Genomic DNA, 27,870 nt, shown 5'->3' with positions numbered 1-27,870 from the left:
ACTTGATGTGATCAACTTCAAAAAGCGTGGGTGTGAAGACTGAGACGGAAGGAAACATTTTTGCTCGTAGGTGCACCTGCAGCTCTCGAATTTTTGGAGACTAGCTCAGAAAGGGGTGAAGTAGTGAGGCAGTTTATGAGAGATAGTATCACTTTGTGTTTGCTGGCTCTACAGCAGAGAGATGGAGAAATGAACACCTAAAAAGCATCTGGTAGATTTGGTCTTTATATCCTAACTTTGGTGACTATTAGGGTAACGTGTAAATTAGCTGCAGTACCCATAGAGATCAAAAGTTCAAGTCAAGATCCAATGCCTTTGTCTACTGACTACTCAACTGCTATCCATCCTCTTTCTCAGCTCCTCATCATATTTAAAGGTTTACAGCTTACCCACATGGCTCAAAATTGTGCTCATGTTTACAACTAATGCCAATCACCAGTTAACTTAGTATGCATGTAAGTGGACTGCAGGACCCCCCCCCCCAAGCCTTTCCGTACGCAATCTCTACACAAAAAGACCAGGGTTTGGTCTTCCTGTATGGAAACAGTGGACCACACCAGACGCATAAATTCTGTCTGTGGTTTCTACTCACCTAATCTTAATGCAGTTGTACATAGCAGCTGTGCAATTTCTTAGGCATTTATTTTTCTTCTTTGCTAAACTATGCTCCATTTTACAGCTGCATATAAACGTAACCTAATATAAATACAGTGCCATCGTAGCTCAAACCGCGCTGCAGTACTGACTACATAAATGATAAGTACCATTTTTTCAGCTTTCTGAAATTATTACTCTGACTCCTCAGATGTGGTCCTAACTCTGCACCTCTGACATCCTGAATTATGCTCTAGAACAGCTGTGACACAGCTTCAGCTCCTGGATCAAACCGTGAAACCACCTGCTGCTAACTTCTCATGCTGCTAACTCTCCAGAATCTCAGTCTTCCTATTGTAATTTAGTTCATCATCGCTTTATGTTTGAGTGTCATCACAATTGATGGGAGCAGGAGACAGATGGGCTGGGGCTGCAGCTGTAGTGACACTGCATCAGTCTACTGCCGTAAACAAAGCCAAGTATAAAAGTGAAGCTCTAGATTTACTGGTCGATATACGTCCCTATCCTCACCTATGGTCCCGACTTCTTTTGTCAGTGTCTAAAAGAACGAGGTCGATACAAGTGGAGGAGGAAATGAGCTTTCTCTAAAAGCAGGGGTGGGGAAGTCCAGGCCTCAAGGACCAGTGTCCTGCATGTTTTAGATATCACCCTGGGTCAACACACCTGAATTAAATGATTAGTTCATAGGAGCTAGGAGCTTCAAGGAGCTTATTTAGCCATTTAAATCAGCTGTGTTGGATCAAAGACGCATCTAAAACCTGCAGGACACCGGCCCTTGAGGCCTGTAAGTCCCCCAGCCCTGCTCTAAAGGGTTGCTGCCTTCTCCCTCAAGAGACAGGGTGAGGAGCTCAGCCATCCGGGCATAGAGTAGTACTGCTGCTACTGCACAATGAAAGAAAGCAAGAATGGCTCCTGGGTAAGGTGTTTAGGGCATATCCCACCGCAGACCCAGGATATGCTGGAGAGATTACATCTCTGGGAATGCCTCTGTGTTCCCCTGGATAAGCTGGAGGAGGTAGGAGGTCTGGGCATCCTTGCTTAGCCTGTTGCCTGCCCCTGCGACCCATGCCCTGGAAAGCAAAATAAATTTTCTGCAGAATCGCAACCCGGGCAATGAGCATTTACATTAGACAACAAGTTCACATATTTTCACAATGTGCTCAGTGCGAAACAAAGGTGAATGGACTGGTAGGAATAGTCTTAAAGCACCGGAACCAGTTCTATCCCTGTATCACAGTGGCTCTGCTTTCAAACCTAAGCTAATGTGGTTATTTTTACAACCCAGCTCCTTTCTTTGTGTTCTGCATTTACATCTTTGTTCCTCCTACCCACCTTGTTATTTTACCACATATATCATGACGTGTTTCTATTTTACTCCTCTGATCACATCAGTTTTTTAATATTGTATCCACAGAGTTCTGAAATTAAGTTTTCATGGTTTTTTTGAGGGTGGGGGGTTGCTCCTCGGGTATCAAATAAAACTAAATTCAGCTCAGTAACAATACACGTGTGACTGTGATGAATGACTTACACAAGCTTCTTCTTCTGAGCTTCACCTTCTCACTTGAACTAATGATAAATGTCAAAGCAGTCCTCCTGCACCACCTCCTAATTCCAAGCATACAGCATCCACAGCTGAAATAAATGTGTTCATCAACATCAAAGCCAGCTGGCCCACTACACTGACTGAGACCCTGAAAAACATATCTGACAGCTGTGTCAGATGGTGAGAGGCACAGGGGGAGCAAATTCAGGCTAATGGCTATATTTAAGATAATATAAGCAAGGACAAAATCAGCATCAAAGCCTCTCACACTAAACCTCACACAACACCGACTCTCTGGTATGACACACAGGAAACAATGCCACATGCTCTTCAACATCTATACTAAAACTTCTTGAAAGTATTGCTCAAAGAGATTTTAGAGAGCAAAACAGCAAAGACTGCAGAGCTATTGAAAAATCCATAACTTCAGTCACTGCTGAGATGAGAACTTTCCTCTTAAGTCCTCCACATTGCTCCAAGAGTATATTAAAAAAGGAAGGAATAATCTGACAAAATAGTAAAAAACGTTGGACAGCCAATGGAAATTATAAGTCAAAGTTAAAACAAACATAAGGGAGATTTGTGGTAGAAGTTTAATTTCCGGGGTGGGGGGATGTGTATTTTCATGACCCCGTGATATTAAAGTTAAATTAGATAATGCCTAAAATAAGTGGCCAATGAAGTCTCAGGATGTCTGCCAAAACGGGACTAAGAACTTGACAAATATTGGATTAAGATGCTCAAAATTTAAATATACACAACAAATATGTGCAAAGTGAAAATATGTTGTTAGTATCTGCCATGTACAGAGACTGTTAAACAATGACATTTGGATGGAGACCTAAACACTTACTAAGCCTTTGGTACTAAAAGTTGTCAGCCACAGATTTACTACTTTGCTCGTTCCATCCAAATTGCTAAACAAAGATATGATTGTCACGCTGAGCCTCTCGAAAACTTCCCAACCAGCTCGATTTCTGGCTTTTAAATATAGGTGCTGTGAAGGCCACACTGAAAGACTCATCACTGAAACAAGACACCAGCGTTACTGTTGAAGCACTGGTGCATCAGAGCCTTTTGAATTAGTTTTAGAACATCAAGCGCTGCCTCGCTTCCAGCTACAATCATTACACATCATGTCAGACATCAATCAGTGAGGCATGAAGGTGCTTTTACCAGCTCCTAAAACAGCGCCTGGATATTGCACATATGAATGAAATACTGTCTCCGGGAGCAGGCTGTGGGCGTGTGTAGTACGCGGTTATTATTTTACTGCAAAAGCCAGTACAAAATGTTCCTGGAGTAGAGCTAAAGCAGAGAAAGGAAATTGTGCTTTCTTTTAATATTTATGCTCAGGATTAACCTGTCATGACAAAATTAGTATGCATGTGTGACACAGGGGAGAAAAAAAATACCATGAAAAGTCTCAGTAAAGTATCAAACTGTATCAAGCAAAGACTAGTACACTAGTAAATACGCATCTCCAGTATGAGCATTTTATCTAAGTCACAACAGAAAGAATCAGCGACTTTGCTCTTTTTAAACAGTTCTTCTCCACATATTTCAGGAGAGTCTTCACATCAGTTTCCTCAAGTCGCAACAAGCTTCACAAGCATTAGCAGCCACCTTTACATTGATTGTAATCATGCAGTTCAAGGCAGGACTTGTCACTCAAACTTGCAAGCGCGGAGTAGCCGTTATGAGCTGTTGTGACGAGCATGTCGCCACATGATCTCGCTCTAGTGTTCAGTTGATTTGAACACTGAAGATTCACATTATTTCCAAATATATGGTGAGCTCTGCCACCCCCAAAGAAACAACTTCCAACAGGGTGACAATGTTTGAGAGGCACAAAGCCGTATTCTTTGCAGTAACCTTTAATTTGCACCTGCAGGCGCTGACGTGTCAGGATTTTCATAAAAGTTCAGCAATTGATATGAGTGAGCAGTCACTATAAGGAAAACTCTCAGCACTCTATCATTACTCTGCCAGCACTGAGTGGCAAGGAGGGTCCACTCTACTGTCGAGGATGGCAAAGTTTATGTCATGAGCCACATACAGCTCCCTGTGACCTTATGTGGGCTGGGCCGGTGAAACTTCCTTATGTTTGTGTGTTTACCTTATGTTTGACACCCCTGGTCTATGCTATAGCAAAAGGTGGGGCTATCTGGTGTACTTATGAGTACGGGGAAAACGTGCCTTCAAGTCTTCCAGACACATCAGACCATGAACAGATTTAAACCCAAATCCCAGCTGTTTTCTCTTCTGAATCAACTCAGTCTTGAGCCACAACTGCCATTAACAAATGCAATTTCAGCACTTACTTAAAACAATGCTTTTATACTTTTCATCTCAGCCATTCAGGTTCATCTTTATAATTTTTCAACAATGTTTACTTGTCCTTCCAAATATATAATGCAGTTCCAGTATCCAATTATTTCCAAGCAGATGGTTCAGCTCCTGCAATAACAAGCGTTTTCCACAAGAGGGTGCTACCATCTTAAATATGGACCACGTAGGCGCAAGTGCAACACATTCAACAGTTTCACACAGAGATGTATAAATGACATAAACAATAAGTTTTTCTGGAGTTGCAGCGACATCCTTAATGGTGATGCTCACAGCACCGAAAAATATCCTGCACACATTTAAACAGTTTACACTGGAACTACTTTCGTCACTGGAAAGTAGTTCCAGTGTAAACTGTTCAATACAAATAGCTTTGCTTACCTTTTTGTTGGAAGAGCTTTGGCGTGTACATCCCGAGTCCTCATTATTATTGGGGGCAAACACACTGTTCCTGAGAGAGAGAGAGCCTTCCTCCTCTTCCTCCTCCCTCCCGCTCTCCGCTGAATGTTCAAAGTCATCACTGTCTTGGTCCATCTCTTCCTCATCCTCCTCTTCCTCCTCCTCACCCTCTTCCCGCTCCTCCTCTTCCCTCCCTTGCTCCTCCCCTCCCTCTGTCCTCTCCTCTGCCTCCTCCTCCTCCTCTTGGTGGGTGCTGCTATTGTTGTTCTCCTCCTCTTCCTCTTCCTCCTCTTCAGCAGCAAGCGGCTGCCCTCGCAGTCGTCGCTGCTCTGCCCCCCACATCCATCGGGCTCCTTTGTCACCTCCGTTCACGCCGTTTGGCAGGCCCTCTTCGTCTTCCTCCCCTTCCCCGTCCTCCCGAGGGCCGTCGCTGGCTCCGGACTCGCTCGGCGCCCATGGTTGTTCTCGCTCGCCATCAACCTGCGACGCCTCGGGCTGTGAAGAGCCAGAAAACCAAAATACAATATCAGTGAGGAATGATCTCGTGAGAAACTCAATCTGTTGCATGTGATCTTGCACAGAGACACCAAACTGTGAATCTAACGCAAACTTCGATGTTTAGGTTACATAACTTAAGTCTTCTTACGCAAGTTCATATTTCCACAGACATTTTCTCTGTAATCAACTTTGAAATCACAAATTTCTTAAATGTCAGTTTGCCTCACCCTCTGCGGCAGCTGCTCTTCCTCCTCAACCACCCGGTTCATGTGTTCATCCTCATCGCCCTCCTCTGCCGCCTGCTGGGGTGCCCGAGCCGTGGAGGAGGCGTTACCTCGCACTGCCGGGCCCCCAGGCCCCCGACTCCGCCCGCCGCTGCTGCTGCTGCCCCCCGACAGCAGTTCCTGGTTCATTTCCAAAAGCCAGCTTGCTACCTCCTGGACCTTCGCTAGGCTGTCTGAGGAGGAGAAGGGTTTGACATTCTGCAAAGACAGACACAAAAATATATGTGAGCATTAACCCAGATGAGAAACTGATAAACATTTAGTGATTGTTTTCTACTGTCTTCAGACAGTCGGGCAAAATGCTCATCAGGAGGGAACATGTCTGTGTTATACACGTTCCTTTGTTTTCTCTGAATTAAAATAACTGTTATTAGACATTCGCTCGTTGAGATGCACTGATGCTGCTCAGCAGCAGACAAGGAAAAATGTGGGAGTGATTGTACTTGGCTTCAGATCACACAGCAGTGGATGCTCAAATGCAGATGGATGGGCAGAACAGCCTTGAGTGCTACTAGTGTTCTTACTTCCAACAAAGCCAACGTGAACAAGAAAAGAAAATCCAATCCACTGAGCACAAAAGCCACACCGCATTAATGTTCCTGAAGTCTTTAAAAAACACTCTTCGGTCTACAGAAAAGACAGTTGTGTGTTCCTACAAAGAATTTACTGGGATGTGTCAACATAAACAAGTTGCATTGCTTTCCTTTGAAATATCTGAAAATATATATGGAACTGAAGGACAGTCAGAGTTTTGTCACCACCTCACTCTTCGAGTGACAGAGGCAGCAATACACAAAGCTGAGTGCAGATCAATACTATGTGCAAAATATACATCACCCTACAATAGTTGTATTCATTTAAGTGCAGTGTGTTTATTCTTATTTGTAAATAAAATTAAAGTCAGGCTGTTTGAAATTTGAAAATATAGGACACCATCAATGCAAGGAAAAGCTTGTCCAAGAACTGCACAGTTTTCTCAGACTGAGCTGGGTTCAAAGCAACATGAGTAAGAAATCACTGAACAAATAAAGCAGTATGTGTAAATTCATAAAGCTCAGCAGCTGTTACAGGTACAGGAAAAGACATATTACCAGTGACAAACTCCTCAATTCACTGTTTACAAAATCTCGCTTTGAAAAGCATTACTGAGTCACTGAACTATTATCTATGAATACTGGTGTGTCGGTGATGACGAGGAACGCTGGATGAGGTCAGCTTTTACGGACTGTGTTCAAAAAGAACAACATACAAAACAGAAAAAAGAAAAAAATGCAACTTTAAGCTTGACAGGAACAGATCAAGACGTCTGAAGACCATCAGCACCACTTTCTTTGAGCAAATGAAATAAAAATGCATTTGTTTGGATCGTACAGGGTAAACCTGGCCAGAAATACTATTGCGCTTGATGCCTAGAAGTGGGACAAACCATCAGCATTACAATATGTCATAATGCTTTCTGCTATGATGGGACTATTGACAGGCTGGCTCCATGTATTGATGATTTTATTAAAACATGCAAGGACTTAATGCATTTCCCTGCTAGTCTGACCTACCAGACTCACTACCTCATGATACTTCTTGATTGATCCCATCAAATGAAAGATGATAAAGTGACTAAAGTTATTAAAGATGACGTAAGGAAGAAATGCACAGTGGGGAAACAGACTAATAAATTGAACGTTCATGTTAAAACTGAACAATTATAGGACACTGACAAACTGACAGCACCATGAAATTATCACATTCATCATATCTGTATTTTTATACCTTTTTACAGCCATCATCATCTTATCACAGTGTTTCAACTTTTTCCTGTCGTGTCTACACTTTTACTGATCATCCTTCTATGTACTTTCTTCTATTGAGGGCTTGCGGTTCATCTTTGTTTATCTTAGACAACCATTCACCCTCACATTCAAACCCATGTCCAATTTTAAAAAAACCAAAAACAAACAAACAATCTAACCCCACTAACTGCATGTCTTTAGACTGTGGGAGTACCTGATCTGAAACCACCCACGTGCACACAGAGAGAAGGAATATATGCCGTACAGAAAGGTCCCAGGCAGATAGATAGTGGATTCACACCCACTGCACTGCCCTTTTTACTTGATTAACCATTTTAAAAAATAAAAATGGAAAAAAGTCAGTTCAACAACATCACCAAACCTGGTTGTTCATTTTTTTTTTTTTTTTTTTTTTTTTTTTTATAGAAAATATTATTTAAGTTAGTTTCACTTTGTATTTGGTTATCCTTACCAAATACAAAAGTGGCTACTTGCCCTGCCAGTGGGTACTGTTGTGCAGTTTATCTAATACTGCTGAATCATTGCATGAAGAACCATCGCAGGCATCGCATCCATTTGTTTACATCTGGTAATGACTGTGAGAAATAGAGTATAAGTGCAATGTGGATGTTGTGGTAAAAGTGGTGTATGCTACCAGCCAAGGCTTCCCCTTTAAAATGACGTCCTTCTGGGACCTTGTTCTCTCCCCCTGTTGCAAGAGTCTGAGAACCATGAAGCTGCTGTGAAGCACATGCTAGTGACCCTGATCGAATTCCAGGAAGATGTGTAGACAGGTCCAAGATGACAGGACAGTTTAAATTTAAGACAAGATCTGCTTTTTGGCGATATTATACTGACAAAGTCATTAAATAAAAGTTCTGCTATGCGAGTCATTTAAAGGATGACTGATTAAAACAGTTAAAGCAATCGCACATGGCCCTGTGGTAGCCAGTCCCGAAGCTATCCCACCTCTTACCCAGTGACAGCGGTGACAGTCTCCAAATCCTGAACTGGATAAGAGGTTAGGAGGATGTGTAGATAGATAATATACAATTAGGACAACAATTACTGGAAACAATGACTGTGTATTGTGAATGAATAACTTGGTAAACTTGGTAAATGAACAATGAAGAACAGAAAAGCAAGTGCAAAAAAAGGCTCTTGAGATAAACCATTAGTCACTCCGAGCTTTCAAAATTAAACAAAAACAAGATGCAGTAATGGGTGAAATGAGCTTTTAGCGCTTAAACCGAGGTGACAAACCTTCTGCATGGGCCACCAAATGAACACCCACAGCAGAGCCAAATTAAAATTAGATTGTGGATCATGATTACACTCCAAAAGATTAACAACCTTTTGACCAGATTCACCCTACATCATTTCAAAACTTTCAAAACAATGACTGCCTTTTTATTTTGATAAGAACTCCGAGCACTTACATTCAAGTATTCAAGGTAAACTAACCCAACAAACACATTTTACTGTGACCAAGTGTGTGGTAAGAAAGGATTATACAAGTAAAGGTAAGTGGGACGTGCGACTTGTGGATTTGCCTCATGCAAGTGGTAGTAGGTTGAGTATGTAGCATGAAAATCAGCCTCCATCTTTAGACCTTAGTATCAGTGACACATGTGCAGCTCTGAGACAAACTGCAAGTTTATTCTTGCAAACATACAAACTGTGCATGCATTAAAAGGTGGGCGTGAACAAGAAAGCAAAAACAAAGGCAAGTACAAGGTACTCGCAAGTGTATCATGAAGCAGTTAAAATATCATAGCTAAACCAAGCTACTTTCCTGCTACCAATACAGTAGAGCTACAGATACGATGCACAACCACAGAGGGAAAACAGGTCAGTTACAAGCTGTGCAGCAGTTTGCTGTCTGACATATGAGGTCCTCTGTTCCCTACTGACACTACACAGTCTAAAGGGAAGTTTTTATTTTGTTAAATGGCACATAAGCTTTGTCAATGTAGCTTAAACCGTCCTTCTATATGCCCACGAGGCCTCTAGCTAATCTTAAGTGTGACAAATTAAGAATCAGTGATGCATACTGCACTTCCAAATCTTCTCGATGCGCAAAACGAGTGATGAGAAGTATTTTGGGGACGCTCACATGCTTTATCTGCTTCAGTTCATACCAACTGCTTTGACCTTGAGGAAAAAGTCACTGGTCCCTTTGTAAGGCTCGTCTTCCTCTTTGCTGCATAGTCCCAACGCTGTGGTGGGAAGCATTAGACCTATCTCAGATTGCACAGCCCACCCCACACACACACACACCCCATGGGACTGCCAGTTCATTTCTGTGAGCTCAGAAGAGGAAGGCTATGAATAGCTGAAGTTGTTCCTGCCTTTTACCGGAATGGTCAAGATTCAGCAATTAGTGTCCAACTTGAAATTGGTTATGGAGGTGACAAAGGCTGACAGGAAGACGAGGGAGGGAAATAAAGACAAGATGTGGTAAATATGTGTTTTGTTTTTAACCCTGAAGTTTCAGTTCTTGTTCAAAAGCTTAAATATAGGTAGAAGACATGATCAGACCTGCAGCTTGTACAGTTAAAGTCGGTGAAGTGGTGTTTCAATGCAGGTAACAAAGCAGAGAAAGCAGTAACACTTGTAGTGAGCAAAGACTTGCCAAATGGCCTTTCGTATTCACACACAAGTTTCATTCATCAGTTGCTATTCTTAGTCCAGCAAAAGCTGTGAAGTGGACAAAAATAGCTCTGGAAAACTAGTGAGGGCAGGTGTGAATTTGTGGCTCCTGATAGAAAGCCTCTGAGAGCAAATGCACAGAATTGTATCAAGTAGGGCTGGGCCATATCATACCATTCACGGTAATACCGGTATAATGAAACGGGTGAACCAGAATTGGTTTGTAAAAATGCTGCAACTTCAGTGGTGTGGAACTGGTTTAGCTTTCGTCCGTCAGATACACAACAAAGCACTATTTTTGGTAGAGCATGCTAGTGGGCCGTCGTTATTACCGTGTTTTTTTTGGAAAATACGGCACACTTAAAATCAATCCTTTGATTTTTCTGAAAATCGACAGTGTGCCTTATAATCCTGTGTGCCTTATGTATGAATTCTGGTTGTGTTTACTGACCTCGAAACGATTTTATGTGGTACACGGCGCTCGAAAATCTGTCAAATGTTTGAGTACGACTTTGCTAAGCTACGAACCCGCACCACTTGATGGATTGTCGGAGCATTACGGCTATCGTAGGCAGGAGCCTCGCAGAGTGATAAGTACTGTTCTTCAACATAATATTACCGTATTGTTTTTAAGTTTTGTGGATATTATACATGGTTATGCTGAGGATATGTTGTCCAATTTCCACTAGAAATGCCTTTTGGTTAAACTGTCAGCAAGGAATTTGCATTTTCACTGTAAATTTTTTATATAACTTTAATGCACATAATAAACAGCTGCTTGTTTAAATGAAAATACATTGATGGGGGGGTTTTTTGCACTAATAAAGTTGTGGAGTTGTAAAGTATTTTGTCTAGTGTCAATTATATCGTCAGTTATATCGTTATCGCAAATTTTCAAATGTATATCATGATAAATATTTTTGGTCATATCGCCCTGCTCTAGTATCAAGATTGTTATGAGATTATGATCACAAAAAACACACACTTGGTTTAGAGACAGATGAACAGCTTTGTTCATGATTTAAAAGCCACCTAACACGCCCCAAACTTTCCTAGAATGAAACATCATTTGGTGCATCAGTCCTGTGACGTCTCAGACCAAAGAGAAAATTAAAGATAATCTTAGGAGTCCCTCTTTCACACAACTCCTTTGAGCTTTAGCCGCAATGATGCAGTTCTATGAGATGCTATGGACCATTTTAGCATCATTTAGTTCACAGTTTGTCCTCCAGCTTTCAAACTTCACTAATCTGACACAGCAGCTAGTTTGTGGAACAACAAAAAAAAAAAAAGAGAGGGAGGGAGAGCAAAGATAAGCACACCACTGGCAGATGAACATTTTCCATCCCTCTCTTAATCTGTTAAGACCCAAAAGACAGGTAAGAAGTCAGTATTGTCTGCTGTGTTATTTTGCTACGACTGGAAGTGAACTGTCTGATTACACATAATATGTAGGAAAACAACAACGTTATCTGATGCCCTCAAGTGGAAGAATATCCTGTCTGTATTTACTGCTATTGCCATCTATAGTGTGGTGTGCCACTTAAGACCGCATCTATTTAATTGGGCCCTAAAGCACGTTACTTTAGGGACTGATATTCTTGCATCATTTCCTATTTCAGCCTTACAGATATAAATTACTGTAAATCGTGATGCATTTAAGAAACTTACAGAAGAAAGTTTTAAGGGCCATTTCCTGAGCTAAGATAAATGCTCCGACTGAGACTTTGTAGTCCGACAGACCTTTTGGCCTCATTTTATTTATCTTGTTCCATATTCATGTGAGACTGAGAAACAGTATCGCATTAAAAGTTAAACAAGCAAAGAAACAAATAGGTTTCAGTGTGGTTAGTAAAGGTCCACAAGTATATAGTGAGATATTAAAAAGGAAGTCAAAAAACAAAATAAAACAATTCCATGTAGACTTATGAAAATAGGCACTTTACTATTGCCAACCGTGTGTTTCTATTTGTTGTATGACATTATAGGCAATCTCAAGAGTGATGAAATGTACTTGGACATAAACAAGATGTATAAAACATCTAAAACTTATTAGTCCAATTTGTTTGAAAAGATGATTATTCCATTTCATGTACACGTTTCATAATTTCTCTGACTGCGGTGCAAATAAAGTAAATTACTAAATTTAATTTCAATCCTACTTTTATGGAAAATGATTCATCCATTTGTTATAAGGCTTACAATGTGTGCTCAGCAGTTTGCAGTTCCTTTAAAGGAAAATGTTTATTTGATCACCTGCTGAATTTATAACTTTGGTCACTTTCAAAGAAATTGAGGGTCTAATTTTTATGGTAGTTTCATTTTAATGGAGATAGAATAGAAACAGAAATTTTTAATAAAAATCCAGAAATGAAAAAAAGTTAAAATTTGATTTGCATTTCATTGAGTAAATTAAATATTTGATCTCCAAGCAAATCATGACTCAGTACTTGGAGAAACCCTTGTTGGCAATTCACAGCTGTAAGACGTTTCTTGTAGTTGGTCACCAGGTTTGCACACCTCGCAGGATGTATTCTGGTCCACTCCTCTTTCCAGAAACTCAATCTTTCAGGTTTCTTGGCTGCCACTTAACTCAAAGCTTCACCTCCATCCACAAATTTTCTACAAGACTGAGGTCAGGAGACTGGCACGACCACTCCATGGCCTTAATGTGCTTCTTTAGACACACCTTTGTTGACTTTCTGGTATGTTTTGGGTCATTGTCATGCTGGAGATCTGTCCACCGACTAATCTCCAGTGAGTCGGTGCAGTAAAATCACCCTGTACCCTTAGCAGACAAACAGCCCTGAAGCAAAATGGTTCTACCTCTGTGCTTAACTGTGGGGATGGTGTGTTTTCCTTCCTCCAAACACAGGAGGTCAAGTTACAAGTAGGACTAGGCAACATGACCAGGCAATATGACCCAAACTTCATATCTCGATATTCTTTAGCTGGATGGCGATATACATCTCGATATTTCTTTAAAGCCATAAAGTAAGAACAAAAAGAGTTCTTAGTCAAAGCTGTGTCCCAAATCTCACATAGGCACTTTTATTAAGATACAGTGTAGATATACAAGAAAAAAAACTTACTCAGAAATAAATGATCAGCATTTATTAAATAATAATGATCCATAAATAAAATAAAAATGTTATTTTTGTGCATAACAAAAAGCTCACAATTGTGCAGTCAAAATGTAAACTAAAAGACGCAGAGCATAATAACAAAGACTCTGTTCCCAAGTTCTACTGCGTGACTGGCAGCCTTGAGTTTGAAATCGTCTTTGTAACCATGTCTCTTAACAGGTGCCATTTGTGGTCCTCATACACACACAATACGGTAATATTACGCTGAAGCAGAGTACGTCTTACTCCGCGAGGCTCCTCGGTAGCCGTAATGCTCCAACAATCCTTTAAGCAGTGCAGCTCCGTAGCTTACCAAAGTCGTACCAAAACATTTTTTGAAAGCGCTGTGTACCACATAAAATCTGTTCGTGGTCAGTAAGCACAACCAGAATTCATACATAAGGCACACTGTCGATTTTTAAGAAAATGAAAGGATTTTAGGCGTCAACGCGTTAGCGCGGTTAGCTTGTTAACGCGCTGACGCCGTCCAGCCCTACGCACGGGGTGATCCGTGGTAACTCGTTAACAGATTTGCCCCGTTAATGCAGTTATGGCGTTAACGTCACAGTGACAACACTAAAATAGTAATCTCCAATTGTTTTCTTTTTACCGACCAGCTCCTCTTTGATAGCTGCCGTGTCCATCTTGTCGTTGCCTACAGGTGAAGTGATGGGGGAGGGGGAGTTGTGTTCAGTGAAGGAGAGAGGCGAGGCAGAGTAACGCAGCGTAGAGACAAAAGTGGACGAAAGAGAGGCAAACTTGCAGCTCCACCAGTATAGTTATAACGTAACGTAGACTATATTAATATAAACGGTATTGTCACATCTCATATCTCGTATAAAAATATATCAATATATTTAAAAACTCGATATATCGCCCAGTCCTAGTTACAAGACTTCACTCCATTACATAGGCATAATCCCAATGGTGTTCTTGGTGACTGCGGGCCCAACTGCCTTCAGATCATTAACAATCCTGTGCAGCTTTGGGCCAATCCACCACCACTCTCATAATCATCCTCATCCCCTGAGGTAAGATCTTGCTTGGAACTTCAGACCAAAGGTGATTGATTATCATTTTATATTTTTCCTAGTACCAAATAATCGAACCAGCAGTTGTCACCTTCTCACCAAGCTGCCTGCTGATGGTCTTGTAACACATTAAAGCCTTGTGCAGGTCTACAATCTTGCCCCTGACATCCTTTGACAGCCCTTTTTGTCTCACCCATGGTGGTGGAGAGGTTGGAATAGAAGAAACTGATTGTGGACAGGTGTGTTTCATACACAAATTGATTGTAATTTGTGTGCCACATGAGCATGGACATCCCTGGTCTCAATCTGTGGGAGCCCAAATTGTGTTTAGGCTGTAGTGAATGTCGCTCAATAACATGCAAATCATTCAAATTAAAACTATTTAATTTTTTTTGTTTGTTTTAATGGGATTTGATCTGTATAGACATCCAGGCAGTCACTGAGTACAGCTACTGGTTGGGGAAGGGTTAGGGATTTTTATTCTGTATGCTGTTCCAAGTTGACACCACATAGATGAAGCTTCAGCTGTGGTACACACAGACATTACTTGAGTCTCAGTGCACAAACTCAACATTTAGACTCAACAGCAAAGGCATGCCATCTTCTCTTGGATGGATTTGGACCATTCTCTAGCTCCTGTGACGGGGTGGACAGGTATGCATTAACTCTGTCAGTGTAGCCAGCCAACACTCCTGCCCCACCACACAGCCTGCATCTAAACTCGTTTCCTCCGGCTATAGAAATAAACCAAGAACACACTGAAACCTTGTGTTTGAGCTAGAGCTGGGCGATATGAGATTTTTTCATATCACGATATGTTTTTTTCCATTTCAGGCGATAACGATATCTATCACGATATAAGCCAAATAACTATATTTGTAAGATTTAAATGTGCCGTTGCTCACAAGTAAAATGTGAAATAATCAGCAGCTTGTTTTGATTTAAATATTTATTTCCCATAATAAGTTCAACAGGGTAGATGTGCTTAAGGAACATGAGACTTTTTCAGATAAATAAAGGCAAATATTGCAAACTACACAAAAGGCAGCCGCTAAAGCGTTTAAGTTTCAAAATAGAACAAACGAAACAGACTAAATTGTCAATTCCACTTAGAAACAAAATATTAATTCTAAAAATAAATCTTAGTTTGTTTTACAGAAGAACAGACAAAACTAACTTTTGTCAGTATCAAATAAACTGAGAACTAAAAGGAAATTCTCAATCTCTCCTTGTTGTATAGCTGAGCTTTTCAAACAGTTTTAACAGTTACTTTAGTCTGACAAAAGCCGAATGACGAATTAGCGCTTCCAGTCAGAGACTGAGGCTACGTCCACACGTACACGGGTGTTTTTGAAAACGGAGATTTTCCGTTTTCGTTTTAAAAAAATAATCCCGTCCACACATAAAGGCAGAAATGAAGGAAAACGCTGCTATGAACATGCCAAAGCAGCAGGTGGCGCTAGATTCCTAAACGTGCAGAAATGTTGGCCAATCAGAAGTCTAGAAGCCTCGGTGGGAAAAAGTAAACAAAGCTGGGGCACAGAAGCAGAACCGAGTCGTATGTGTGGACGGACAGTAACTGTGTGTATATGTAAGCATTTAAACACTGCAGAGAGTACAATTAACAGTAACAGTATTGTAGAAATTCATTTCACCGAAACAATAACGTGGCGCACAGTGTGACGCATGCACCAGTTTATTGTATTTCCAGACTTGCTTTCGTGCCGAGTAGCGTGCAATTTACAGTGCACGCTACTCTGTTTTTTGTCAGACTTGAAATAGCCGAAATACCGTCACACTACGGAACTTCTATGGCTCTTCCGTTCGACAATTTCTCCGGCATTGGAACCATCATCTGTTTTCTCTTCGGTCACGCTCGGTTGATTTTTCTAGTCGGCACACTCATTTCCTCCATTATGCGCTGGCTCCATTACCCGCTGGCTGCTTCCCAAACAAACACACGTGCGGCTTGGCACTTGTGCTGTACGTAACAAGTCACGCGACGTGACGCTGCGGCTGTGATTGGTTCGGCTCTGCGCTACTTAGTTTGGATTGGCTGACCTTTTTTAAAAAAAAAAAAATTTATTTTAAGAGGACAAGAGCGGCGAAGTCTATCGCGATAGCTTAATTTCTCTATCGAGTAAAAGTTATATCGCGATACATATCGTTATCGTTCTATCGCCCAGCTCTAGTTTGAGCTACACTATAACAGCCGAGTGTTGTGTGTTAAAACAGCTACAGCATTCAAATGACTGCCGAATCAAACTAAAAACCCCAAAGCAGACTGAGCTGCAGTCCAGTCCCAGTTCTAATATGTGGATGCCAGAAGTAGGAAATTTGAAATTGGCAGGAAATTTGAAATTGGCTGTAAATGTATTTTCTCAATAATTTCTAGGGTAGTCCCGGGCCAATATGCAATGCAAGTTCAATAAATGCATGTTAATTGTTCATCACGACTCATTAGGCCTGAATGCCCTTTGGGCAGTCTTTATTAAATTTAAAAAAAAAAAAAAAAGGTGTAGGTCTTAAATCATCTTGTCCAGTGTTAAAGAAACATACATTAAATTTCAAAAATACAGTTCATGGTCTTTAAAACTAAATCCTTAGCAGGTATTTAAACTACAAATAGCAGGGTAAGCCTCAAAATGCTACTTAAGCTGTAGAAAAGTATTTTGTTCCGCAGTCATTACAAATGTAATGCGTTGAATTTTCAATAACAATGACATAATTCATGTTAACTTGCACAGAGTATATCTGTGTTTGATAAAGGTTTTGAAAACTAAAAAACAGTGAATTATTTCCAGTTTTGATAAAGTGAAAAATCTGTCCTAAGCTGGAGGGGGGGGGGAATCATTTCAACGCCAGTGGATTTATCTACGAGACAAACCATGTTGGGAATAAGGAAACAAAATTAGAAGACTGAGCTCAACTTCAAATTGGAGCAATAAATCACACTGAACTGACTTGAACAGTTCCAGTGTCAGGGAAATATTGGTTGTTCAGACAACATCGCAGATGCAGCTGAAGATCTAGCAAAATGTGGCACTGCATAGTGACTTTGCCCAAATTAAACTGCATTAACAGAAGGAGATTAGCAAAGATGGACCAGACCAATATTATAAAAGCTGAAGGACACATTCTGCCTCTAGACTGCAACATGTAACACAAAACCTTGTGAGCCTTAAAAGAGTGACGTTTCCAATTATTAATCCTTTGAGATAAGAAACGCAATATTTGGGATGGTTTCTTGTAATCCTATAAATACACAGCGTTTGTTGAAACATCTTTCCCCTTCAGTTCGATGCAGAAGCAATTAATCAATGTCTCTATTTTGAGCTGGTGCCCTGTGATGTCTGAGGAAAAAGTGAAACTCAAGTCCTTGAGCTGCTAGATTGGAGGGATATCATCTCCCCACATTCATTTCCACAGCAAAATGTTTCATTTTATGTCAGTGCTTTCCTCTGGAAAACAATGACTTCTGTTCAACATAAGGGATATTAAGGCTTTGTCTATAAGCACTGCACGTACTCTAAAATCGTCACTCATTACCTCTCTTTCATTTGAATTGTTGCCATGCAACAGCTCAATAATACCACAACATTTTCCTTTGTGGATTTTTTTTCTTAAATCATTACTCATGAGAACATAAATCTTCTTGGAAACCAAGAGAATCAATCTCCTCTGCTTGTGAGAATGGCCAACTGCCAGGAAGACTCTGGAAGGGGCTAAAATTCCCATTCAGTGCCAGCTTACTACTAAAACAATCGTGTGCACAACAAGCAGGGAAGCAGAGGGAACCCTAGAAGCTACAGCCATGCGACAGAAACCTGCATTAAAGTAAAGTCAAACACTCGTCACACAGCCGAATGTGAAAGGGCACTCAGACGTGTGCACAGTCTTGTTTGGCTTTTATTTGTTCCATTAGAAAAAGCTTTTTCTCCAACAGGGAGGGGGGTAGCAGCAATCACTGTAAACCACATGCAGACTGAAGGCATCCATTTAAGTGACTGTGCACCCTGCTAGCAAGTCTACTGTTGTCAAGGCAGCGAGACATCCATTAAATCACCTGGTTCCATTAGAGAATCAATTACTGTGCCGCTTTCCTTGGTTGCACAGTTCTTATACCTGAAAAATCATTTCAGACAACCAAAGCAGATACACAAGGACACTACGCTTCACCACCCTCATATGCTGCCAGGACCTATATGGTTCTTGAATTGCTCACAAAGAGCACAATTCCAGTGTCTCCGGACACATGACGTGGCTGTGTCAATGGAAGCTGGCACACTATTACCTTTGGTCGAGGTGGGCAGGCAGTGGCCAGTCGCTGCAGCTGTTCTGAAGTGTGGCTGCAGGAGAGGAGATCTGAGCAGCAAGCTGTGCGGCCCAGTCTCTTCATCAGAGAGGAGATGATGCTGCAGCCACAGCCACACATCGACTTGCTCATTAGTAGCCTGGCTGTTCTGGGGTGTGGAGAAAAGAGACTAGCTGTGAGCCGCAGCCACTTCCTGGTCCTTTCTGAATCCCCTCAGTTGTCCTCAAAGCTGATGCCTTTGCTGTACTGTGTTCCACATGGCACTAATCCACAGGTACTCCCACCAGAGATAAGGCTGGTTTTAGTAAAAATACAGATGCTGCGGCTCACCTTAATCCACAGTGAAGGTACTTGAGTTGGGAAGTACAGTTTGTCGGTCCATTTCCCTTGTGATTGCTTCCCACTTACTCCACTCCCTCTGCTGTACTTCTATCTCTGAACAACACGCCTCCTGCTCTAGTCTCCCTCCCCCTTTTTTTTTTTTTTTTTTTTTTTTTGGCCAAACTCACTTCCATCCACAGAACACCTTATTTTGGCTGCAAATAATACACCGGACGCAGTGTCTGACACTACTCCCCTCTGTCTCTCACAATTTCCATCCGTTTCTTTCCATTCCCTTCACTGCCTTCGACTGCTGTGCAATGAGGATGCTATCCCCGACAAGGCTGTTGCCACCACTGTGCACCCCACCACCACCTCCTCCTCCAGCGGTAAGCCACTCAGACTGAGCTCCTCCAACTTGCCGATTAAAATGTTTTTCCTCATATGACATTCGAGCTCCGAGTTGCTCCATTAATTGAGGAAGCAGTGGACTGAATATTATAAGAAATCCAAGCCACTCAGCAAGCACCAGGAGGACTGATAAGCAGGATACAGTCAGGATGCGGTGGGGGAGGGGTCCAGCGTTTAGGAGACAATAACGGTGGAGGCAGGATTATTATGGTGGGTGATAAACTGTAACTGTGGTCAGCTTGCTGCTGATGATCACTGTAACAATGAAGGAAATAAAGAGCTGAAAATCTTCAGTGTGACAGTTACTTTAACTGATGAAGAAAAACTAAAGAGGAACTCTGCAATCTGTTGTTATTTTGCTCCACTGCAGTAATTTAGTTATTAAGCTTGTAATGGAGCAACTAATAGAGCACAGTTTTACATGGCACATGCCACCTGCACACACCTAGTTTAAACACCTGCAGCATATTCAATATACATCCTTTTTAATTCCCTTGTGTCTCATGTCCCAGCTTTGTTGAACCCACACATTCCCCGCTCACCTCATCACAGATGCTCAACCTGTGGAATCTGTGCTCAGGGACAACCTGCACATTATTCAGCACTCAAGCTAATAGTTATCAGAGCTCATAAAGCCTGAGCTCCTTGAAAGTGGGAAAAACAACGAATGGGAGGGGCGGGATGAACAGCAAGACAAAGACAGATGCACAATAAAATGAGACTGGGCCCCTTTTGAAGGACCAACAATAGCTTTCTATTAATGGCACACAGTGTTATACAACTAGAAATCACCAACATCAAAGACAGTGAAAGAGGGAGAAATTTGTCAAGCCAAGAATATGCTAATAATGACCACCAAGAGTAGTTATGCTTAATTAAGTGCCAACATATGTCAACACAGGCTACTGCAGCCCATAGCTGTCCAAGCTTCACATCAGCTAATTAGAGGAACTGAACTGGACCTCTCAAACGTTTATATATTGGTGGGGATTTTTGAATCTGAATATTTTATGAATCCCAGGAGTAAACAGCTTTGCTACATAAGATAGGAAGTTTCAAAATTTAAAAAAAGAGAAAAAGAAAGAAAGACAGAAAAACATTTTTTTAAGTTGTCAAACATGTTAGGGATGGACCAGGCCATGCCCTTGGCATGTGACTCAGCACATGAAGTACTTCCTGATATTCAAAGCTTTCCAACACCACCACCAGAGAATCAAGTTCTACACCTACAATGTTACAGGTGATCCTGGTGAGTTCGTAAAGCAGGTTTCTCTTTGCTATTCTCAGTCTACTGCCCCATAACACTACACCATAGAGCAGAGGTGTCGAACTCCAGGCCTCGAGGGCCGGTGTCCTGCAGGTTTTAGATTTCACCCTGGGTCAACACACCTGAGTCAAGTGATCAGGTCATTACCAGGCTTCTGGAGAACTTAAAGATATGTTGAAGAGGTAATTTAGTCAGTTAAATCAGCTGTGTTGGATCAAGGACGCATCTAAACCCTGCAGGACACCGGCCCTAGAGGCCTGGAGTTCAACACCTGTGCCATAGAGGATGGCACTGATGCCCAGCACAGACTCAGAACAGATATTAAAGGGCCTCAGCCATGTCCGAAAACAGAGAGAGCTGGGACCCTTGTTGTCGGAGGGCTTCTGTGTTTTTAGCTTAGTAAAAGCAAAAAGAGACAGCTATTGTTCATATTTACCAGCAGATCTCAGCTCTGTCTCATAACCAACACCTAACATTTGGTACAATCACTAGCAGGAAACTGTAATGAAAGAAAGTGAAAAAATATGTAGCCATAAAAATTACATTTCATATTCAGTAACGACAAATAATATGCAAAGGCTGCACTCTTGGAAGAAATGAGAATGGGTTTTATGAGTTTCATATTAAAACCCAGCAGGAAGAAAATACAAATTCATGACACTCGATCTCCCCAGCCAACCTCAGTTATAACCAATGACTACTAATGCTTTTGTTGAGTTTTGGTGTCATTTCAATTTTAATCCGATGTAAATGTGCTTGTGTGGTCAATATCCTCAAGTGGAGGTTTTCTTCTCTCAAATCATCATCATCATCATCGTTAACACAACAACCAGCAAAGCTGTAACCAAAAGATTGCGCCATTTTTGGTGCCTTGGTCAAAGCAGTCACACATGTATTAGATCACCATAAGCATGCTGTGGACCATTCCTGTATTCATTCCCCTACCTGCCTTCTTGTGGTTGATTAGTGAAATCGAAACAAGTATGGCAGCATCAGCAGACTCTCGTTTGTTATATAAAACGCACACAGCTACGCACTGAACAGACTTTACTTCAATATTTAGCAGGAGGTGACGCTTCGCCTTCGTGTCCAATGTCAACTCTCAGTTTGTGCACTGAGCAGTTTTATTTTCCGTGTAAGCAGAACAATTCTGTCCTTCATTTTGTATTGCATTTCAACACACCTTGAAGTAGTACAAACTAGACTTCACCACAGAGCCCTTAATTTAGCGATGTACAGATCCACTCTACAAATGACTGTTAGTCTCATTTTGTGGGAATACTGCAAAAATGTAAAAACTGTTTATTCAATGAGGTGCATCACATTTGATGTACAGCTGTGACCAAGTACGAGCTGTGCCTAACATGAAAAGTTGCTGCAAAGAGAAATGATGAAGCACTTAAAGCTGTTATCAGTGCTCACTGGCACATCTCTGGGCTGTTGATGGGAATGATACTACATAAGACAGCTCACTGTGATTCAATGGCGTAGCTTTCCTCAATCACCGGGTTGCCATCTATCCAAAAACAAACGGCCCATCAGGAGAGAAATGAAACACTCCAAACACAAAAGGCTTTATCTGCAATCATCAGAGACAATCTGTACCAAAAGGTATAACACCATCAGCCCGGAACAAGGAAGCAGGCAAGCGTGCCAACACGTAATGCAGTCACCAACACTGAGCCAGTGTCTGGCAAAATGTAAGCTAAATACATGTGTTTATACTTTTGTTCTCTTCTTGCCCAGGAGTGACAGACAGGGCAGGGTGAAAGGGTGCTCTGTTCATTATTTATGAATATTGCTTTTCACTGTGTCAGCTCACTGCCTCAGTATTGATCTATAAAAGGAGGGTGGCTGCACCACAGCCCAGAATCTCAGACGAAGAAATAACGACAAAGCTTACACACTGCAGCTTTATAGAGCATCTAACTGGCACGTCGGCAGCTCACGGAGCTTTGCATATAACATAGGAAAAATATAACCATGACATGCATGCTAAGAATAAGTGAATATAGTAATTACCAAACAAAGTCTATACTGTACAGAGTTCCATCACGTCCTGCATTGGTGAATCTCCATTCATTTATCTCAATCCAAACCAATCTACACTCTTAAAAAGTCCCATACAATGAAGTGGTATGAGTTTTTTATACTTTGAGGTAGGGCTGTGCGATATGACCAAAAGCTAATATCCCGATATAAGACATGTATCGTCGTTATCGTCCCGATAATGATATAAATCACGAAAATTTAACATTTTCTGTAAATTCTGTGAATCTCGGGCAGCTCGACTTGCATGAAGTGTTTCCAGCTGGGCGTCGAGTACCTGGAGTCGAATGTTTTAACCGATGCATGAAACATGATTACACGGCGTGCTGCGGGTGAAGCTTGTTCTAACGTTTGAATCTAAGATTTATTTTTTAGCACCTGACGGCTCTTTTTTTTTGCTTATCATCCGTAAACTCTCTACATACTCTTTCACGTGATTCAGTTTATTTTGAAGTCTCAACGGGATCTTGAGCTTTATTGTGAAAGGTTTATGTGGAAAATAAACAAGCAGACACGCAGTGGCATAAAAACAGGCACTTGTCTGTCCATAGTGTGGTTATATTAACTATAAGAGAAAGAGAGAACGTTAACTAATATAGCCACTACAGTGACCATCAAAATGATGAAAAAAATATTGCCGTAAACAGTTTATTTTGCGACACCACAAAACAAATTATAGCGTAAAATGAAACGATAGACGTTTTTATATTGTCATCCGATATATATCATTATTTGAGCAGCCCCACTTTGAGGTGTGAAGCATGAGCTACGAAAATCTGAAGTAGCTTACAGCCAGCAGTCTTCCAACCCATGGCAACAAGGTCGCTTCCCCACTTGACAAACCCATTACAGCTCCTCTCTCTTTTCCACAAAGAAACTGGGCAACCAGCAGGAGTTGCACCTGAACTATGCTTCAGTGGGAAATCTACATTGTAACCTGATGTGCCCCTTCCATCGAAATGCAACTACAAGCCAGTCAACACAACAACTGGCCTGTTCGAATCCACTTAACGGCTACCCTGAGGTACCCCTGAGCAAGGTACCGTCCCTACACACTGCTCCCCGGGCGCCTGCTTAGTGGGCTGCCCACTGCTTCACTGAGTGAATGGGTCAAATGCAGAAAAAAACAAGTAATTTCCCCATGGGGATCAATAAAGTATCCATTATTATTATTATTATTATTATTATTATTATTATTATTATTATTATTCAGCACCACCACAGCACTTCCTCTGCATTCCCGGCTACTTTTTTGGACACATCTTTTAAATTTATCAGACACATCTTATTACATTTATTGTTTAAAGAAGTGGAAAAATTAGAGGGACAAACGCTTGCAGTCACCAGTGCTACCTCTCAGCTTCCCAGTAGATAAACGTATGATATCAATTTGAAAATCTTAAATGCCAGGTCAGCCAGGAATGCTGTAGGTCTTTAAACAAAAAAAAAAGTGATAAATCTACCTTTCTAGGGAGACGCATGTTAGGTTACGGTGTAGACTAAGGTGTAGGGTTTCAGGGGGGTAGCTAAAGTAACTACACATTGCATCAACACAGTTCACAATTACTGTGGTCTGATCATCTCATAATTCACATTTGTCAAATACAACAACTGTGCTGAGAATTTGGCATTTGAAAGTAAAGTGAGAGCTCAGAGAGAAGGATAGCTGCTCCCACTCTTGCTGTAGCTCACCGACCTCTACCTGAAAGTAACGGGTCTGAATTAAAACTCCAAACTCTGAAAGAGTCAATTAGAAGTGTTGCATAAAACCAAGGGTATGCAGACAGGTCCAAAAAAAAAAAAAAAAAACGAGTGATGTGATGTTTTTGTTGAAACTCAGCTGTTCATGGAGCGTACGTAAGAGACATTATGTATGTAAACTAAAGTCTTTTAAAAGCCAATTAATGTATTCTTTTTTCTCCAATTCAGCTTCAACATTTTTACAAAATGCTGCCTTCTGTGAGGTCAAGCACACTAGCGCAGTCTGACCGTTAAATGTAAACACTCTAATGTGGTGTAGACGTTAATGAAGAAACCTAAAGGGCAAAACAAAGACTCCAAAATAACAAAAAACTGAACATTACTCAAGCGTTCATGCAACATTATTCATAATACTCAGTGACCAGTCTGAATGATTTAAATCTCTAGGAGTGTACACACACACACACACACACACACGCCCTTTAAAAAGATCAAATTTGTTGACTAATTATTTCATTGGTTAATCAAGTGGCAAATATGTGATAATTAACATGCTGCCATTAATCTCTTCAAAGCAATTAGTGAAACATTTAAGTGGGCTTGCAAATGATGTCCTTAATTATCCTGCAGTATCCAAATGTTGGCACGCTGAGAAAAAAATTACACTGAAGTCAATCTGTACAATGAAGAACCGACACTCATGCTGAGTTTAGACAGCCACACATCTGTGTGTGTCTCTATAGGTAATGTGATAATACCATACAACAAGCATATCTGACTAAGGATGCAGGCAATCCTTTTTCCTCTGAGTAGGCTGCACTCTAGTGGGCAAAGCCGAAAATATCCAACAGCTGCTGATAAAAAGGCTAATTTAGGATCATTTCTCACTACTTAAGGCTGTGCAAACGCAAACACACAAACCCACACCCCATTAATAACATTCATTCACTCTAGGACAATGAAAACAGACACAGAAAAGTTACAACTTCCTGTCTCCAACACAGGGACATAGGACTTCCTGTTTTGAACAAGGAGTCAAAAGCATGAATAACTGATCAAGAGTTAACCACGCCCTTCAACAGTTAACAGACCCTTACATCAACACCTACTGGTGTTACACGTTTCTACGCAGCTTTACAAGACAAAACAGCACACCAGCAGCTGATTTGTTCATGAACAAACAGGTTTGAGGTATAAGCTTAATCGGTTACTTAAGTTTTATAAATACTTTTATTACAGTTTTCCCATGTCTTGATGGAAATGAATAAATCATTTAAAACTAATAATCCCCATACAGAACTCATTTAAACAACTGGCAAGATAATCACCTCTAACTAAAATCATCTCCAAATTACAAGAAAAGATGAGGCGTTAGTCATGTTACAAGAGGTTAGCTAAATGGATCAATATACGTCTAATTCAACAGACTGCATGGACAAATGTATCAGGACAACTTTAGGGCGTCCATTTTTTTTTTTAAACTGGTTTCATGAAAACAAACATCATCATCATCATCATCATCACGTAAGAAAAGTAGCATATAGCTCTTATTTTAATCTCAAGATTTTGTTGCAGATGAGAGATTAAACTTTGGTGTTTTAGGCAATGTTAGTTTTAGTCAAATATTGGGTGTGAAAATAAACAGTGAGTCTGGCCTCATAAAATAGTGACCTATATTACTGTAACACCAAGTTTATCATATTTGATTCACGACGTTTTGAGACCAATGATCATTTTGGGACAATGATAAATTGCCCCCAAATGCTGGATTTAGCAACACTGATTCAAATTCAAACTAATCTGTCAGAAGGTTCAATAAACACTTCAGCTTCAAAAACTCTCATGGTTCAGCCTTTACAGGGTTTAACATATTAGAGAGTCCCGTTAAATAACTTCCCTTCTTTAATGTGAAAAATGAGAGCATTTATTTAAAGATCCAATTGAATCCTTTCTGCTACACTTTCACTCGTGTTTTATTGGACCTGTGTGACTATCCACAGATACGCACAAAGCCAATTACCAGCAGTGGGTCCCGATTTAAAATGTCACAGCCATTTAAACTTTCTGCATTTCTGAAATGTGCATTAGCAGCAATTTTTCCCATCCCTGGCCATCCCTCATCATCATTGTGAGAATGCTCTTCTCTGAAGTAGGCAAAAGGCTGTTCTGAATTATTTACAGAGAACGAGTGGGTGAGAGGTGTGGGACTGATTAGGGAGAGACACACAGGATAGTGAAATCTCAGTCCTTCAGTCTGCTTAGGAAGCAGTTTTGCATTTAAATTTAAAGAACCTTTTCAGAAAATGACAGCAGTGTACCTCCTACAGATATTCAGCCGCATAAGGTCAGCTTCTGACGGGAGGCTATTCTTTAATATGCTCAACATAAAAGGCAAAAACTCCTCCTAGCAGGCAAACGCACAGCTCAGTGACTGTTCTACCATCAGAAATAACGATACATCTTTCTTCTGTAGAAATATTTGTCATTTCAGAGTCAAGTTCCTCCTTGATAACAATTCCATCATTCATGAAAAGAGGAAGAGTGTCACATTATTGCACCCATGCACTGATATTTATACAATAAGCCATCTCGTTACCATCACTCAGGCAATCACCACATATTAAATATGCATATGCTTGTTTTATTGTTTTTGTAAAGGTCACCATAGCAAGCATTCACGTCTGGAACAAAAAGCACCAAGTGGCAATACAAACGACAAAGTTAAACTTGAAAGAAAATCCAATCCCAGACCATCAACCTGAATTATTCAAACTCCCTATCAAATGTCCTTTATCCGGTCATTGAGAGCAGAGCAACAGTTTTAGGAGGAAAGACAACGTTAACATTTGGACATTTGAGTGCCAATCCACACTTTAAAAATGCAGCAGTGAGCCAAGCAAGCCTCAGCTATGTGCTATCACTTTACCTTTAATTCACCAGCGCGTGCATGGGATGAATAATTCATGCCTTGCACCACACTCTTGGCTTTATGGAAGAGTCACCCGTACAGCTCAACGCAGAAAACACATTCACATTAACTGGGAGCAATGTGCTAAACACTTTTTTTTTTTTTATTAAGTAAAAAAGGTCACACTTGAATGGAGATCAAGGTAAAAAATGATCAATATTTGCATATCTAAAGTATTGTTTACTATGACTCAAAAAAGGAGGTCTCACAAAAAATACATTTTTCTGATCATCTGACAAGTTTGCCAATGCTGTTTCTTTTGATTGGGAAAGTTTCCGATAGCCAGAAAGGTTTGACGTGCCGAGCAAACATCAAGTTACTCTGAATTGAAAGATTTTTTTATATGAAAGTTAGAGCAGGGCGATATGGCCAAAAACATTTATCACGATATATATTTGAAAATTTGCGATAACGATATAACTGACGATATAATTGATGCGAGACAAAATACAACTCCACAACATTACTAGCGCAAAAAGACAACCTTCCATTTATTTTCACTTAAACAAGAAGCTGGTTTTTATGTACATTAAAGCTTTATAAAAATGTAAC

The 27,870-nt window shown here is 40.8% G+C and overlaps 1 protein-coding gene across 5 annotated transcripts in view; it reads right to left on the bottom strand.

Moving 5' to 3' along the window:
* Positions 1 to 27,870, bottom strand: part of fbxw7 (F-box and WD repeat domain containing 7) — a 142,445-nt gene that overhangs the window by 78,093 nt on the left and 36,482 nt on the right. For all 5 annotated transcript variants that reach the window (XM_085409588.1, XM_085409587.1, XM_085409589.1 and 2 more), the window contains 2 exons: positions 5,635 to 5,889; positions 4,892 to 5,404 (listed from right to left, as the gene is read on the bottom strand). In XM_085409588.1, coding sequence (XP_085265714.1) covers positions 4,892 to 5,404; positions 5,635 to 5,820 — 699 coding nt within the window. In that variant the 5' untranslated portion in view covers positions 5,821 to 5,889. The remainder of the gene's footprint in view (positions 1 to 4,891; positions 5,405 to 5,634; positions 5,890 to 27,870) is intronic.

The sequence above is a fragment of the Rhamphochromis longiceps genome, linkage group LG6, assembly GCF_057381845.1.
Source record: "Rhamphochromis longiceps isolate RC_006_pf linkage group LG6, R_longiceps_female_GT1.1, whole genome shotgun sequence".
NCBI lineage: Eukaryota > Metazoa > Chordata > Actinopteri > Cichliformes > Cichlidae > Rhamphochromis > Rhamphochromis longiceps.
This window is presented reverse-complemented; position numbering and strand designations above follow the sequence as displayed.